Below are 15026 nucleotides of genomic sequence, written 5' to 3'. Positions count from 1 at the left end.
ATATAGATGCTGGAAACAAAGATCTAGACATCTGCCTCACATCTGTAAGGAAGAGCACCCCCACAGGCTAGGGAAAATATCACATATAAAATTTAGACTGAAAGTATTCAATATTAAATACCTAGTACTAAACATGCTTACCTAACCCCCTTACCTAACCCTTATGAGACAATGAAATCACCATTAGTCAAACTCGAATGACTAGTTATGTCGAAGTCATCAACTAATCCTACGAGCAAAATAGCAAATCCATTAGAACAATGCCCGTGATAAGCCGAAATTCCTTGCTGGTAACTCTGGATTAGCCGAACTTGCCCAAGTTTCTCATATGACTGTGCCAACCAGAGCAGAGTTAGACCACACAAGAACATGAAATCAAGGAGCACTGGGCAAGCTATCATTTGACTTTCAGGTCTCTCTGTGAAAGGATGTGCAAAGCCTGTGAGTATGGCTAAACTTGTGGGGAAGTTAAAAGTGTTGTCAATCAATGAGAAAGTGAGTTTGATACAGCAAGTGGAAAACTGGAAGGCGGGGGAGATTCCATCAACAAGTTTGTCGGCCATCTTGAAACATAAGGCAAACATCTTGGAACCATCTACGCTGCAAAACAGAAACTGCTTTCTGTCATAGGCAAAAAAATTATGCAATAGCTGCTCAGGTTTCAATCAGCCAATGACAGAAACCAGAGAGTCAGCCTGCTCTTGCTGTATGATTATTACACTCTTGTGCAACATCAGACCACATGAACATGAATGCTAGTTTTCAAGGAAAAGTTTTCAAAGCAACAGCTTACCTAGATAATGTGTTGTTTCAGAACATGACATTCTGAAAGATTGGTAAAGTATCCCAACTAAGTCTAAATTTTAGGAATTCACTTCAGATTGGCGACAATAGCATGTGTTTACGAGTGGCCAATGAAATGTGAGATCGAGTATCTGTTGGCTACTATCTCATCCCACGGCCTAGCAAATCACTCTGTGGCTCATCAACCTCAGCAATACACAGGTCTGGGTCCATTCATTCCCATAGCCTCACAGCAGGTGAGCCTTCTCCACATACACTGTTCTAAGCCAGTTCCATAGTTTCTGGCTCATCCACATACATTGGGGTGAGTAAATAAGGCATGACAAGTTATACTGCTTTTATCCCATTTCCTCAGAATCTTCAATGCTGGAGTTGGAGTGAAAGCTGGAATTTTGACAGTTAGTAGCTCTTCTCCCCCAAAGTGGTCTCCCAAGCTCCCAAGAAAATACACCAGACAACTCGTGTGAGGATGGATCAGGAAATGTCACCAAGGAAAGGTCATGGGATCGAGTTTCTGATCTATAGGGCAGAATCCCCCACCCCACCCACCCCTGCCGTTTTGGTGGGGGGGGGTTCAAGAGCAGGCGCGACTCCGATCGGTGCCCCCAATTGGGGGCGTGCTGCCATTTTACGTGGGCAGGCCAATTAAGGTCCGCCCAGCGTGACGTCCACCAGGACGGGGGGTGATTCCCTAAGCCGAGAGTGTGCTCTTTCGCGCATGTGCATGAAGGAGAGCACTCATCTCCCTGAGGCTAAGTGCTACCTCAGGGAAATTGGCACCAAAACAAAAATATTAAAAAATAGATAAATAAAATTTCCCTGACATGTCCCTTCATATGACACTGTCACATGAGTTGGGACATGTCCACCACTTTTAGTTAAACTTTCATTAAATTTTTAAAAACCTACATGCAATCTCATCCCACCCGTGGATGAGGTTTCATGCTTTCTCCGAAGCCCACTAGGGCTCCCGGCCTGCCTGCCAATCTTTAACTACTGCAATTAGTTTTTAAATAGCCTCAATTGGCCGTTGACAGGTCAGTGGGTGCACAGGTGATTCGGCTGCGCCCTGGCCGACCTGAAAATTGAAATGACACGGGGTGACGTTGGGAGTTCCGCCCAATGTCATCCTGCGTCATTTTACGTGTCAGCGTGTGGATCCCGCCCCTACACGTCGACTGGGAAATCCTGCCCATAGGTTCACTAAGTGCTTCTATGTTGGTCAAATGCTTTTAAATAGCTTTAGGATTACAGCAATGCCTGAGGATAGAACTTCAACCCAGGGAGAGACAGGATACGTACTATAGGAGGAGCCTTGAATTTGGCTCCAAATCACCATGAAAGGAATGAGGAGAAAAGGGGAGACGAAAGAATGAGACAGTACACATATATTTAATAAGTATATGAAATGTACAGAGAGAGAGGGAGGAAAGGAGTCAAAAAAGAGAGAACAAAGAGTGGTAGCAAACAGAGTGCAGTTAGAGAACGGGAGACAGAGTTAATAGAAGACAGAAAATATTTATTTTTCCTTAACAAGCACCACCACAGCAGATCAGTTATTGTCCATAATAAATTTTAACTAAAACTACAGCAAGCCATCCTTTTGCAATCTTTTTCTTCAATATTTGTTAATTTATTTTCTCCTCGTACTTCCACAATGTGACTTTTAATTCACCCCAGTCTAGGTGTGTCAGTAAGGTAGCAATGGACATATATGTGCATAAAGGTGGCAGATTGTTTGAGAGTGGTTAATAAGGCATACAGCATCCTAGACATTATTAATAGAGACACAGAGGACAAAAGAAATCATGATAAATCTTCATAAAACAGTGGTTTGACCTCAACTGGAGTATTATGTCCAATTCTGGGCACTACAATTCAGGGAGGGTGTGAAGGCATTAGGGAGGTGCAGAAAAGATTCGGGAGAATGGTTCCAGAGATGAAGAACTTCAGTTTTATTGGTAGATTGGAGAAGCTGGAATTGTTCTCCTTAGAGAAGAGAGGGTTGAGAGGAGACTTGATAGACTTGTTCAAAATCATGAGGGGTAGAAGGATTGAGAACCAAAATGACTGGAAAAAGGAGCAATGGCAACATGAGGAAAAACTTTTCAATGAAGCGAGCAGGATTTGGAATGCACTGCCTGAGAGTGTGATGGAGACAGATTCGATTGTGGCTTTTGAAAGAGAATTGGATCATGATCTGAAGTGTAAAAAAAAACGTAGGGCTACAGGGATAAGGTGGGATAGCGGCACTAGATGAATTGTTCTTGCAGAGGGCCAGCACGGACACAATGGGCTAAGCGGCCTCCTTCTGTGCTGTCACCATTCTATGATTCTATGGAGCCAAACAAATATTAGAACTTTTTAGGGCAAGGACAATTAGATGCCAGTAGTCCCACCCCCACTTTTCATAGATTAACTCCCCTTATATCCACCCTCTCAATGCATCATTCCCTCCAGAAATGAATCCAATTGTCTCTCCGTGCCATCTGTTCCAACGACCTTTTATAGTGAGATATTCCACAGAAAATCCTGCACAAAACTCCAGAGGTTAGCAAAAATGCAAACTTCTGGGCATAACTAAAGATAAATTAACTGTCCTACTAATTACTTACTCCACAGTTGTATTTCTCTATGAAAAAGAACATAAAAATAGGAGCAAGACATTTGGCCCTGCTCCACCATTCATTAAGATCATGGCTTATCTTATTGTGCCCTTAACTCCACTTTCCTGCTTGCCCCACATAAATCTCGACTCTTGTAGCTCGAAAATCTGTCTAACTCAGCCTTGAGTATATTCAATGAAGCAGCCTCCACTGCTCAATGAGGTAGAGAATTCCAAAGATTAACGACCCTCTGAGAAGAAATTCCTCTTCATCTCAAATGGGAGATCCCTTATTTTGAAACTGTGCCCCCTTGATCCAGATTCCATCACAAAAGAAAACACCTTCTCAGTCAAGCCCCCTTGAAATCTGATATTTCAGCAAGATCATCTCTCATTCTTTTAAACTCTAATGTATAGGCCCAACCTGCTCAACCTTTCCTCATAAGACAATGCCTTCATCCCAGGAATCAACCTGGTGAACCTCTTCTGAACTGCCTCCAATGCAAGTATATAATTCTTAAATAAGGAGACCAAAACTTGACACAGTACTCTGGGTGCAGTCTCACCAATGCTCTATACAGTTGTAACAGAGTTCTGAATCACCCTGACTGAGAACAATCAAGATATTCTGAGACTACAAACTAAACAACAGTGCTTCTCTATTTCAGCATTGTATTTGAAAGTGTAGGCCACGGGGACCTAGCAAAAAATGGAGGGGTGAGACACAGAGAAGGAGCACTGCATTCAACCCTAGGCTAAGAACATTTTCCAATCCTTATTTTTAAACCATTTATATCACTTAGCACTGGGGATGTACTTTTTTCTCATCTTAATAAACATCAAAGCAAATAAATACATCTCTTTGCTATTATACTAGACATAGAAAAATACTGATACTAAAACTAGCTGTTAATGCCACTTTGTAAACAGTACACTACTCAACTGTTGGTGAGATTAAAACAAAACAATGTATTTCCCCAAGTGTCATTCCTCTGGTCTTAACACAATGGTAAAGGATTGACAAAGTAATTAAGTTAGCAAATAAGTTGTGCCCCTATCTCTTCCAAAAGCACATTTCTAATTCAAAAATAAAAATACCTGGAAAAACTCAGCAGGTCTGGCAGCATCTAATTGCTAAGGTACAGTGCACACAACGCTGATAAAGCTGAAGCATATGCAACAAGATCAAAGAGGAAAGGGAGCAATGTGTATGAATGGTACAGATGAAAATTTTACTTGGAACACAGGAGCAGGCCATTCGGCCCATTGAGCCTGCTCTGCTATTCACCATTAGCATCCAGATATCTATCGATTTTTGTCTTGAACATGCTCAGTGATTAAGTTTCAACAGCCTTCTGGGGTAGAAAATTCCAAAGATTTACCACCCTTTGAGGGGCCCGTATCTCAGTCTTAAATGGCTTGCCCCTTATTTGGAGATTGTGTCCCCTGGTTCTAGACTCACCGGCCAGCAGAAACATCCTATCTACATCTACCCTGTTATGCCCTTCATGGTCTTCAATTAGAAGAGTAACAGTTATTATATTTTCAAGAATCACAAATACTTTTGGTTTATGTCATTTTCTAAAATCATCCTCAACTAATTTAAAATCTTGAATTATTACAAAATTATACCTCCAACAGGATTTTTATAAACGTGAAAGGAAAAGACCAGGCCACAAATGCAGGAATAAGAATTCTGGAGAAAAATAAAACATCCAGCTCTGTCTGTAGCTATGCAAATCCTTTTTTTTTGCAGATTATAGAACATAAGTGCTTTGGATTAAAATAGAAAAACCAAAACTGAATGCCAAACTCATTAGTGAACAATCAACTATAATTGATATAGCGTTGTGTATATTTCCAAACAAGTTAAAGCTTCCATTAGCTTCATGGGTGTGCCTCAAAGACCTTTTGAACCCATGTAGGAATATGGCCTCTTTCTGACTTTCAGTCTCCATTGCTAAGGCCTTCAGCTTTGCATCTGAAAACCTGAGGCAACCTCTCTCTGGCTTTTTTGTCCCATTTGCAGGCCTTTTCTTTCCACCAAAGCCTTTCTGAGATTGGTCCAACAGCTCCTATAGCCTGCATGTAGGTCCTTAGAGGGGCAAGCTGCCTTTGAGGTCCAAGCTAGCTGTGCATCATGCTAGCCACACTCACTGCTGGGTTGTATGTTGAGTGTGCAGCCAGTCAGCAGCATGTTTTGCACTGGGCTGCACGCTGCAATCATGTTGATGAGAATGCAGCATGAAGTTTACGTACTGCCTGTCTTAAAGGAGTTTAGAAGAGTAAGTGGCGACTTGATCGAAACCTTTAAGGTCCTGAGGCAGGGTAGATGTGGAGAGGATGTTTCCTTTCTTGTGGGAGAATCTAGATCTAGGGGTCACCGTTTAAAAATAAGGGGTCGCTCATTTAAGACAGAGATGAGGAGAATTTTTTTCTGAGGGTCGTGAGTCTTTACAACTCGCTTCCTCAAAATGTGGTGGAAGAAGAGTTTTTGAATATTTTTAAGGCAGAGCTTGATAGATTCTTGATTAACAAGGGGGTGAAAGGTTATCGGGGGTAGGCAGGAATGTGGGGTTCAGGTTACAATCAGATCAGCCATGCTCTTATTAGCAGCCTACTCCTGATCCTAGTTCATATGGATATGAGGACCATCACAATCCCCATGCTTGAACGCTGGCCTAATCACATGCTTCCTGCTAGAGATCTTTTTAACCTGTTTTAGCTCCAGGACTTTATGATGGCAGGCACATCCTCAAAGGCAGCCAGTGAGGATTGTTCCTTTTCATAATTGCAGCTTGGATTTAATTTGTGAGCTAAATTGGTTGGAAAATTTACAACCAAAGTGAAACTTGACATTTGTCAAGAGAAAAAGCAGAGACATATTTGTAACAAAACACACAGCATTAACACAATCTATGAATGGAGTAGGGGGAATTGGAAAAGCTGCATTCAGTGCTCATTCCTGGTCCCCTAAGAGGTAATGGGCCTTCTTGAACCACTGCAGCACTGATGGTGCTCCCACAAAGGTCATAGGTCAGAAATTCCAGTGTACTGAATCAACGATGACAAAGGAATGACAGTTTATATCCAAGTTTGGATGGTGTGTGAATGGGAGGGGGGAACAAGGTCCAAAACCCAAAATGATAACACCTGGTGTATGTGGCCAGACCATAGCATATTCAACAGGACCAAATGATGGTTTGCATGTGACTGGACCATATATAGCTAATCACAGAGATCTACAGCACAGAAAAAGGCCCTACAGTCCAATGTGAGTCTGCGCCAGTCAAACAAGTACCTAACTATCCTAACTCCATTTTCCAGCACTAGGCCCATATGTCAAGGCATCGCAAGTGCATATCCATATACTTAAATGTTATGAGGGTTTCTGCTTCTACCACCCTTTCAGGCAGTGAGTTCCAGACTCCCACCACCTTCTGCATGAAAAAATTCTTCCTCACATCCTCTTTAAACCTCCTACACCTTACCTTAAATCTATGCCCCCTGGTTACTGATCCCTCCACCAAGGGGAAAAGTTCCTTCCTGTCTACCCTATCTATGCCCCTTATAATTTTATACACCTCAATCATGTACCCCCTCAATCTCCTCTGCTCCAAGGAAAATAACCCCAGTCTATCCAATCTCTCCTCATAACTAAAGCCCAGGCAACATCCTGATAAATCTCTGCACGCACTCTCTAGTGCAATCACATCCTTTCTATAATGCGGATTCCAGAACTGCACGCAATACTCTAGCTGTGGCCTAAACAGCAATTTATATAGTTCCAGCATAACCTCCCTGCTCTTATATTCTATGCTTCAGCCAGTAAAGACAAGTAACTTATATGCCTTCTTAACCACCTTATCTACCTGTCTTGCTACCTTAAGGGACTGGTGGACATGCATGCCGAGGTCCCTCTGATCCTCGCTACTTCCCAGGATCCTACCATTTGTCGTGCATTCCCATGCCTTGTTTATCCTGCCCAAGTGCATCGCCTCACATTTATTCGGATTAAATTCCATTTGCCACGAATCAGCCCACCCGACCAGCCTGTTTATATCCTCCTGCAATCAAAGGCTATCCTCCTCACTATTTACCACCCCACCAATTTTTGTGTCATTCACGAACTTACTGATCAACCCTCCTACATTCAAGTCTAAATCATTTATATATACCACAAACAGCAAGGGACCCAACAGTGATCCCTGTGGAACCCCACTGGACCCAGCCATCCAGACACAAAAACACCCCTCGACCATCACCCTCTGCTTCCTGCTACTCAGCCAATTCTGGATCCAATCTGCCAAATTGCCTTGGATCCCATGGGCTCTTACCTTTGTTATCAGTCTCCCATGCGGGGCCTTATCAAAAGCCTTGCTGAAACCCAAGTAGACTATGTCAAATGCATTGCACTCATCCACACACCTGGTCACCTCTTCGAAAAATTCAATCAAATTGGTCAGACATGACTTCCCCTGAACAAAACCATGCTGACTGTCCTTGATTAATCCCTGCCTCTCTAAGTGTAGATTAATTCTGTCCCTCAGAATTGCTTCCAATAGTTTCCCCACCACTGAGGTTAGACTGACTGATCTGAAATTCCCTGGTTTATCCCTTCCCCCCTTCTTGAATAACTGTACTACATTGGCTGTCCTCTGGCACCTCTCCTGTGGCCAGAGAGGTATTGAAAATTATTGTCAGTGCCCCTGCTATCTCCTCCCTTGTCTCACTCAACAGCCTGGGATATATTTCATCCAGGCCTGGAGATTTATCTACTTTTAAGCCTGCCAGACCACTTAGAACCTCCTCCCTTTCTATGCTAATTTCTGTAATTATATCACAAAAGTGGAAAAGTTGTGAAAAGAGCTTTTAGTATTGCTTGTTACTTGAGGCTGGAGAAAACTTCACCTCTGGTAACAAGCTATCCTTCAACTTCAACTCTGCTAATAAACTTTCCTTCAACTATCTGAAACATTTTAGAGCACGAATACCAGAAAGTCATTTTTTTTTCTATTCAAAAAAAAGTTATGTTCATTGAAAATACTGAGAATAATTAAATACACAGATACATTAAGCTCACATATTTTCTTTGAGTGGGAACATCAGTGGGTTAGCTTGTTAAAAAGGTCTTACTATTTTTCCAATAGACTTTAAAAGCAACACAGGCTTCAAAAATAATCATTGGCACACATCATTAACTCTTGAAGGGTTGGGGCAAGGATAAGCATCTATTAGAGGACAGCGGCAAATTAAACAGGTAAACAGTTAAAGGTGACAGCCAAACTCTGAACAGACACACAGCCACCATTAATAGCACAATGACTCATGCAGATCAAGCTGACGTAGCAGCTTACCTCATCATCTTCAGTCCATTTAGGAGGCTGCATTAATTATCAAGAAATTCACATTAACATCCCAACTACTGCTGTGCTGGGATCAGTCTGAGAGATCGGTGATTGCAAAATTTCAATACCTCAATCCAAGCATAGAAAAAGAAACCTCTCCCCACCCGCTTGCGCTCACCTCCACCTGGTGATTAAAAACAAATGGCTTAACCAGCATAACTAGCGCCTAACGGAAATAGTACAGCCCAGAGGCTCTCCACTTTGATTCAGAGTCTATGAAGAGCTGATTTTAGTCACAGAAGGTAGGGCATTGCACATGGTCTCAGTACCCCAGATTAAGTAACAGGGACCAAGGGCTCCTGTTCCTGATTGCTATCCAATGACCTTTGCTGAAAAGTTCACCTGCAAATACAACACTGCCAGGATGAAGTTTAATGCAAAAATTCTTCCATCAAACAATCAGTCAATATTAATTGTCGATACACAAATGAAGAGTGGGTACTTGGGAATGGTACAGGTGGATACTTATTGCAAAAGGAACTCTATGCCATCACCTTCAAGAGGACATATTGGCAGATTAAAGAATACTAGCAAACACCAAATATGTTGAGCGAGACATTTTCATGCACATTTGACAACAAAGTAATAATTACATTTCAAGTTTAGGAAACTCAACATGGTTGCCCCAAATCTCTACAACCACCTCTAACACACGGTATCCATGAAAGCCATATTATATTCAAGTCTTTTATGGCATTTTGAACATAAACTTGATGCCTACTACTTCATGGCATTTGACCAAGCATCACTGATAAGTTTAAACTTGCAGTTGTGCAGAGGAATTCCAGGTGTAGAATTTAAAGCTATTAGGACACGACATGCATATCTAATGCAAATTTCACTGTGAAGCTATTTATAGATGCTTGGATGCCATTCAGTTTGGTTTTCATTCCATGCATGAGTACTCAGCACTGATCTCTAATTAACAGCATAGACAGAAACACTCCAATGTACTGACAATATCATTTTATGCAGGTGAATGCAACAGCGTTTTATCTTTACATAGTGCCTTTAACATAAAAAAAATGTCCCAAGGAGCTTCACAGATGCATTGTAAAACAAATTATGAAACTGAGCCACATTAGGAGATATTAGGTCAGATGGCCAAAGGTCAAAGGGGTAGGTTTTAAGGAGTGCCTTGAAGGCAGAAAGCGAGGTAGGCAGGTGAAGAGATGTAGGAAGGAAATGCCACAGCTTGGGTCATAGGCAACTGAAGGCACAGTAACCAATGCTGGAGCAATTAAAATCAGGGATGCACAAGAGGCCAGAATTAGATGATCACAAATATCTCAAAGGGTTGTGGGACTGGAGGATATTCATAAGACAAAGATAAACAGGATCATTGAGGGATTTGACAACAAAATGAAAATTTTAAAATCAAGACATTGCTTGACCAGGACCCAATGGAGGACTGCATGCACAGAGGGTTTCAGCAAATGAGCTGAGACAACGGCAAAGTTTCGGAGGTAGAAATAGGTGGACTTAGTGATGATGTGAATAAGTGGTCCGAAGCGCATCTCAGTCAAATATGACACCAAGCAAAAAGACTGGTTTAGTCTCAGACTGTTGTAGGGAAAGAGATGGAGTCAATAGAGTACGCAATTGGACACGGGTAACAAAAACAATGGCTTTAATGTTTAACTAGCAATTTCATTTAATTTACTCAATGACAATAAGCAGTTTGACAATTTAACAACAGTCAAAGAGTTGAGAGAGTAAGTGGTGAGGTAGAGCTGGGTGTCATCCGCGTACACATGCAAACTAATGCTGTGCCTTTGAATGATGTTTTGAGGGGCAGCATCTAGATGAGAAATAGGAGAGGGCCAAGGATCGATCCTTGGGGGACACCAGAGGTAACAGCGCAGGAACAGGAAGAGAAGCCATGGGAGGTAATAGTCTGGCTACAATTAAATAGACAAGAATGGAAACAGTTGAGAGCAGTCCCACTCAGCTGGACGACAGTGGAGGGTTGTTGGTGGATGGTGGTGTGGTCAACCGTGTCAAGGGCTGCAGACAGGTCGAGAAGGACTAGGAGGGCTAGTTTATCTTCTTTGCAAAGGATGTAATTTCTGACTCTGATAATAGCTGTTTCAATACAATGGCAGGGGCAGAAACCCAATTGGAAGGATTCCAAGAGTTTTGGGAAATGTGGGCATGGATTTGGGAAAAGACAACACATTGAAGGACTTGGGAGAGGGAAGGGAGGTTGGAGATGGGGCGGTAGTTTGCAAGTTCAGTGAAATCAAGATTGATGTTTTGAGGCGAACGTAACACAACTTATCCTACTCTTGCTCAAAGGAAAATCCAACCCCTTTGTGAAGCTGAATTCAGATTGGAACGTGCCTAATGAAAGAAACTGCTTACAAACCATAATTCCACTGCTCCACACCTCAAGCAGAGAGCAATTCTGTTCTTATTTGATGTCCAGATCTGCCTATTCAGAAGAATATCACTAGGTTGCAATCAGAAGGGGGAACACTCAGCTCATTTTCTCTTGCCTAACCCAGGAATAAGACAAGCCATAGCACTCCAACTGAATATACGAACAAGGAGCAGGCTATTCGGCCCCTTGAGCCTGACCCACCATTTAATAACATCATGGCTAATCTGATGGCATCTTCAAATCTGCCTCCTGTCTACCCCTGATAATCTATCACCCTTTGCTTACCAAGGATCTATCCACCTCTGCTTTAAAAGTATTCTTAAAAAGTTTCTGCTTTTCAGGTAGAGTGTTCCAGAGACTCACAACCCTCAGAGAAAAGATTTCGCCTCATCTGCATTTTAAATGGGCAACCCCTTATTTTTAATGAGTGACCTCTAGTTCTAGATTCTCTGACAAGAGAAAACTTCCTCTCCAAATCCACCCTGTCAAGTCCCCTCAGGATCTTTCAATCAAGTTGCCTCTTACTGTTCTAGACTCCAGTGGACACAAGCCTAGCCTGTTCAAGCTTTCCTCATAAGACAACCCGTCCATTCCAGGTATTAGTGTGGTAAACCCTTCTCTGAATTACTTCCAATGCAGTTACATCCTTCCTTAAAAGCCTCACAAGTGCTCTGTATAACTGAAGCCTAACTCCCTACCTTTGTATTCAATTCCTCTTGCAATAAATGATAACATTCTATTAGCTTTCCTAATTCCTTGCTATACCTACCTTTTGTGATTCATGCACTAAGACACTCAGGTCCCTCTGAATCTCAGAGTTCTGCAATCTCTCATCATTTAGATAAAATGCCTCTCTTTTGTTCTTCCTGCCAAACTGGACAATTTCACATTTTCCCACATTATACTCAATTTGCCAGAACTTTGCCCACTTACTTAACCTATCTATATCTTTTTGTAGCCTCTTATAGAAACATGGAATATAAGAGCAGGAGTATGCCATTCGGCCCTTCGAGCCTGTTCCGCCATTCATTATGATCATGGCTGATCATCCAACTCAATAGCCTGCTCCCACTTTCTCCCCATATCCTTTGATCACTTTCACCCCAAGAGCTATATCTAACTCCTTCTTGAAAACACACAATGTTTTGGCCACAACTACTTTCTGTGGTAGCGAATTCCACAGGCTCACCACTCTCTGGGTGAAGAAATTTCTCCTCATCTCAGTCCTAAATTGTCTACCCCATATCCTCAGGCTATGACCCCTGGTTCTGGATTCCCCCAGCATTGTGAACATCCTTCCTGCATCTACCCTGTCCAGTCCTGTTAGAATTTTATAGGTTTCTGTGAGATCCCTCTTCATTCTTCTGAATTGCAGCGAATATAATCCTAACTGATTCAATCTCTCCTCATATGTCAGTCCCGCCATCCCAGGAATCAGTCTGGTAAACCTTCACTGCACTCCCTCTATAGCAAGAACATCCTTCCTCAGATAAGAAGATCAAAACTGCACACAATATTCCAGGTGTGGTCTCACCAAGTCCCTGTATAATTGCAGCAAGATATCCCTGGTCCTGTACATGAATACTCTTACTATGAAGGCCAACGTACCATTTGCCTTCTTTACCGCCAGCTGCACCTGCATGCTTACCTTCAGCGACTGGTGTACGAGGACACCCAGGTCTCGTTGCACATTCTCCTCTCAATTTATAGCCATTCAGATAATAATTTGCCTTCCTGTTTTTGCTACCAAAGTGGATAACCTCACATTTATCCACATTATACTGCATCTGCCATGCATTTGCCCACTCACTCAGCTTGTCCAAATCACACTGAAACATCTCTGCATCCTCCTCACAGCTCACCTTCCCACCTAGCTTTGTGTCATCTGCAAATGTGGAGATATTACATTTAGTTCCCTCATCTAAATCATTAATATATATTGTGAATAGCTGCGGTCCCAGCACCGATCCCTGTGATACCCCACTAGTCACTGCCTGCCCTCTTCACAGGTTACTATCCTGCCTATCTTTGTGTCATCAGTAAATTTGGCAATCATCGCATCCATCCCTTCATCTAAGTCATTTATGTGCATTGCAAACAGTCAAGTCCCAGCACTGATCACTGTGGCACATTTCTCATCACATCTTGCCAATCTGAAAAAGACCCATTTATGCCTACTCTCTGCTTCCTGTTAGCCAGCCAATCTTCTATCCATGTCAATATGTTACCCCCTATACTATAAGCCTTTATTTTCCGCAATAACCTTTGATGTGGTACTTAATCAAATGCCTTCTGGAAATATAAGTATAGTACATCCACCGGTTCCCCTTAATCCACAGCACATGTTACTTCCTCAAAGAACTCCAATAAGTTGGTTAAACATGATTTCCCTTTCACCAAACCATGTTGACTCTGCCTGATTGCCTTGAGCTTATCCAAGTGCCCTGCTATAGCTTCTAACATTTTCCCTATGACCGATGTTAAGGTAGCTGGCCTGCAGTTTCCCGCTTTCTGCCTCCCTCCCTTTTTGAATAATGGAGTTATATTTGCTATCTTCTAATTTAATGAGATCTTTCTCGAATGTAGAAAGTTTCGGAAAATCAAAGCCAATGCATCAGATATCTCACTAGCCACATCTTTTAAGACCCTAGGATGAAATCAGCAAGCACAGCACAAAGTGTGGATCGTACCACAGATCTTTCACATTTGTATGACTCACTCACTGGACAAATTTACTGAGCGAACACATTTAGGGATCTCCAAATAGGACTGCATAACAATGGGCCTTTTGTAACCTTCAGTACCTGGAATCATATCCCGCTCAGATCAAGGAGATGAAGCCTCACTTCTCTGCTGACTGTAAAAGTGATCAACCTAAAGGGAGTCTCCCGGTATACAAGAGTCCACAGCACTGAACATCCACTAACTGGACTCTAAATCTCACTCAAAGCTACAAGGGCGAATTGTGAAACGGAAAGACATCATACTGTTGCTGACGATTGCTCCAATGAATGCCCTTCAAGGAAGGTGAAGCTAAGGTACTTTGTTGGGAAAAAGAGTAGAAAGAGATTTACTACGTATTTAGCTGTGTCACATCCGAACATACCAAAACGTACAAAACTAACACTTCTCGTAACAGACTCTTTAGTCCAAGTACAAAATTCACCCAATTACTTTTCAGAAATTCAATATAGTTACCTTGTATGGAGAGAGCAGAAAGTCACTGAATTTACTGGGCAGCGAATATTTCTGTACAAGTGCATCTTCCACCACCCAGGGTGCATTTTCTCCCATCCCCATTCGCATCGAGTTGTGCCTGATAAAATAGCGCAGGATTTCCTTGTTTGGCGGCCGCTCCGAGCGGATGAGACTTTCAACCGGTACGTTACTAATTATCTAAGTTAACAAGAAAAGGGCCCCCTTTAGTAAAAATGAAATTTTAAATTTAAGTCTACATATTCTACAAACCACACTGAGTAGAACATTTTACAGAGGATTTGCATCAGAACAATCCTGGAATCAGCAAACTGAACTAACCAAACAAAGTAAGCTACTTTATCAAATCAGCCTGGTGTGTTGAACTGTATAACAACAACCTGCAATTATATAGTACCTTTAATATAGTAAAACAGTGCAAGGCAAATCACAGGAATGTACCAAGCAAAATTTGACACTACAGCATACAAAGAGACATTAGGACAGGCGGTCAAAAACAAGCTGTAGGTTTTGAGAAGCGTCTTAAAGGCAGAGAGTGGAGTAGGGAAGCCAAGAAGTTTAGCGAAGGGATTCCAGAACTTAGGACCCAGGCAGTTGAAGCATGGCTATC

At 42.1% G+C, this 15026-nt stretch overlaps 1 protein-coding gene across 1 annotated transcript in view; it reads right to left on the bottom strand.

Moving 5' to 3' along the window:
* The window catches only part of baz1b (bromodomain adjacent to zinc finger domain, 1B), a 93596-nt gene that overhangs the window by 59894 nt on the left and 18676 nt on the right, over window positions 1–15026 (bottom strand). Inside the window, exon 6 of the mRNA XM_041197558.1 lies at window positions 14399–14596. Within this exon, the coding sequence (XP_041053492.1) occupies window positions 14399–14596 (198 nt within the window). The remainder of the gene's footprint in view (window positions 1–14398; window positions 14597–15026) is intronic.

Source organism: Carcharodon carcharias, chromosome 10 (genome assembly GCF_017639515.1).
Source record: "Carcharodon carcharias isolate sCarCar2 chromosome 10, sCarCar2.pri, whole genome shotgun sequence".
Taxonomy (NCBI): Eukaryota; Metazoa; Chordata; class Chondrichthyes; order Lamniformes; family Lamnidae; genus Carcharodon; species Carcharodon carcharias.
This window is presented reverse-complemented; position numbering and strand designations above follow the sequence as displayed.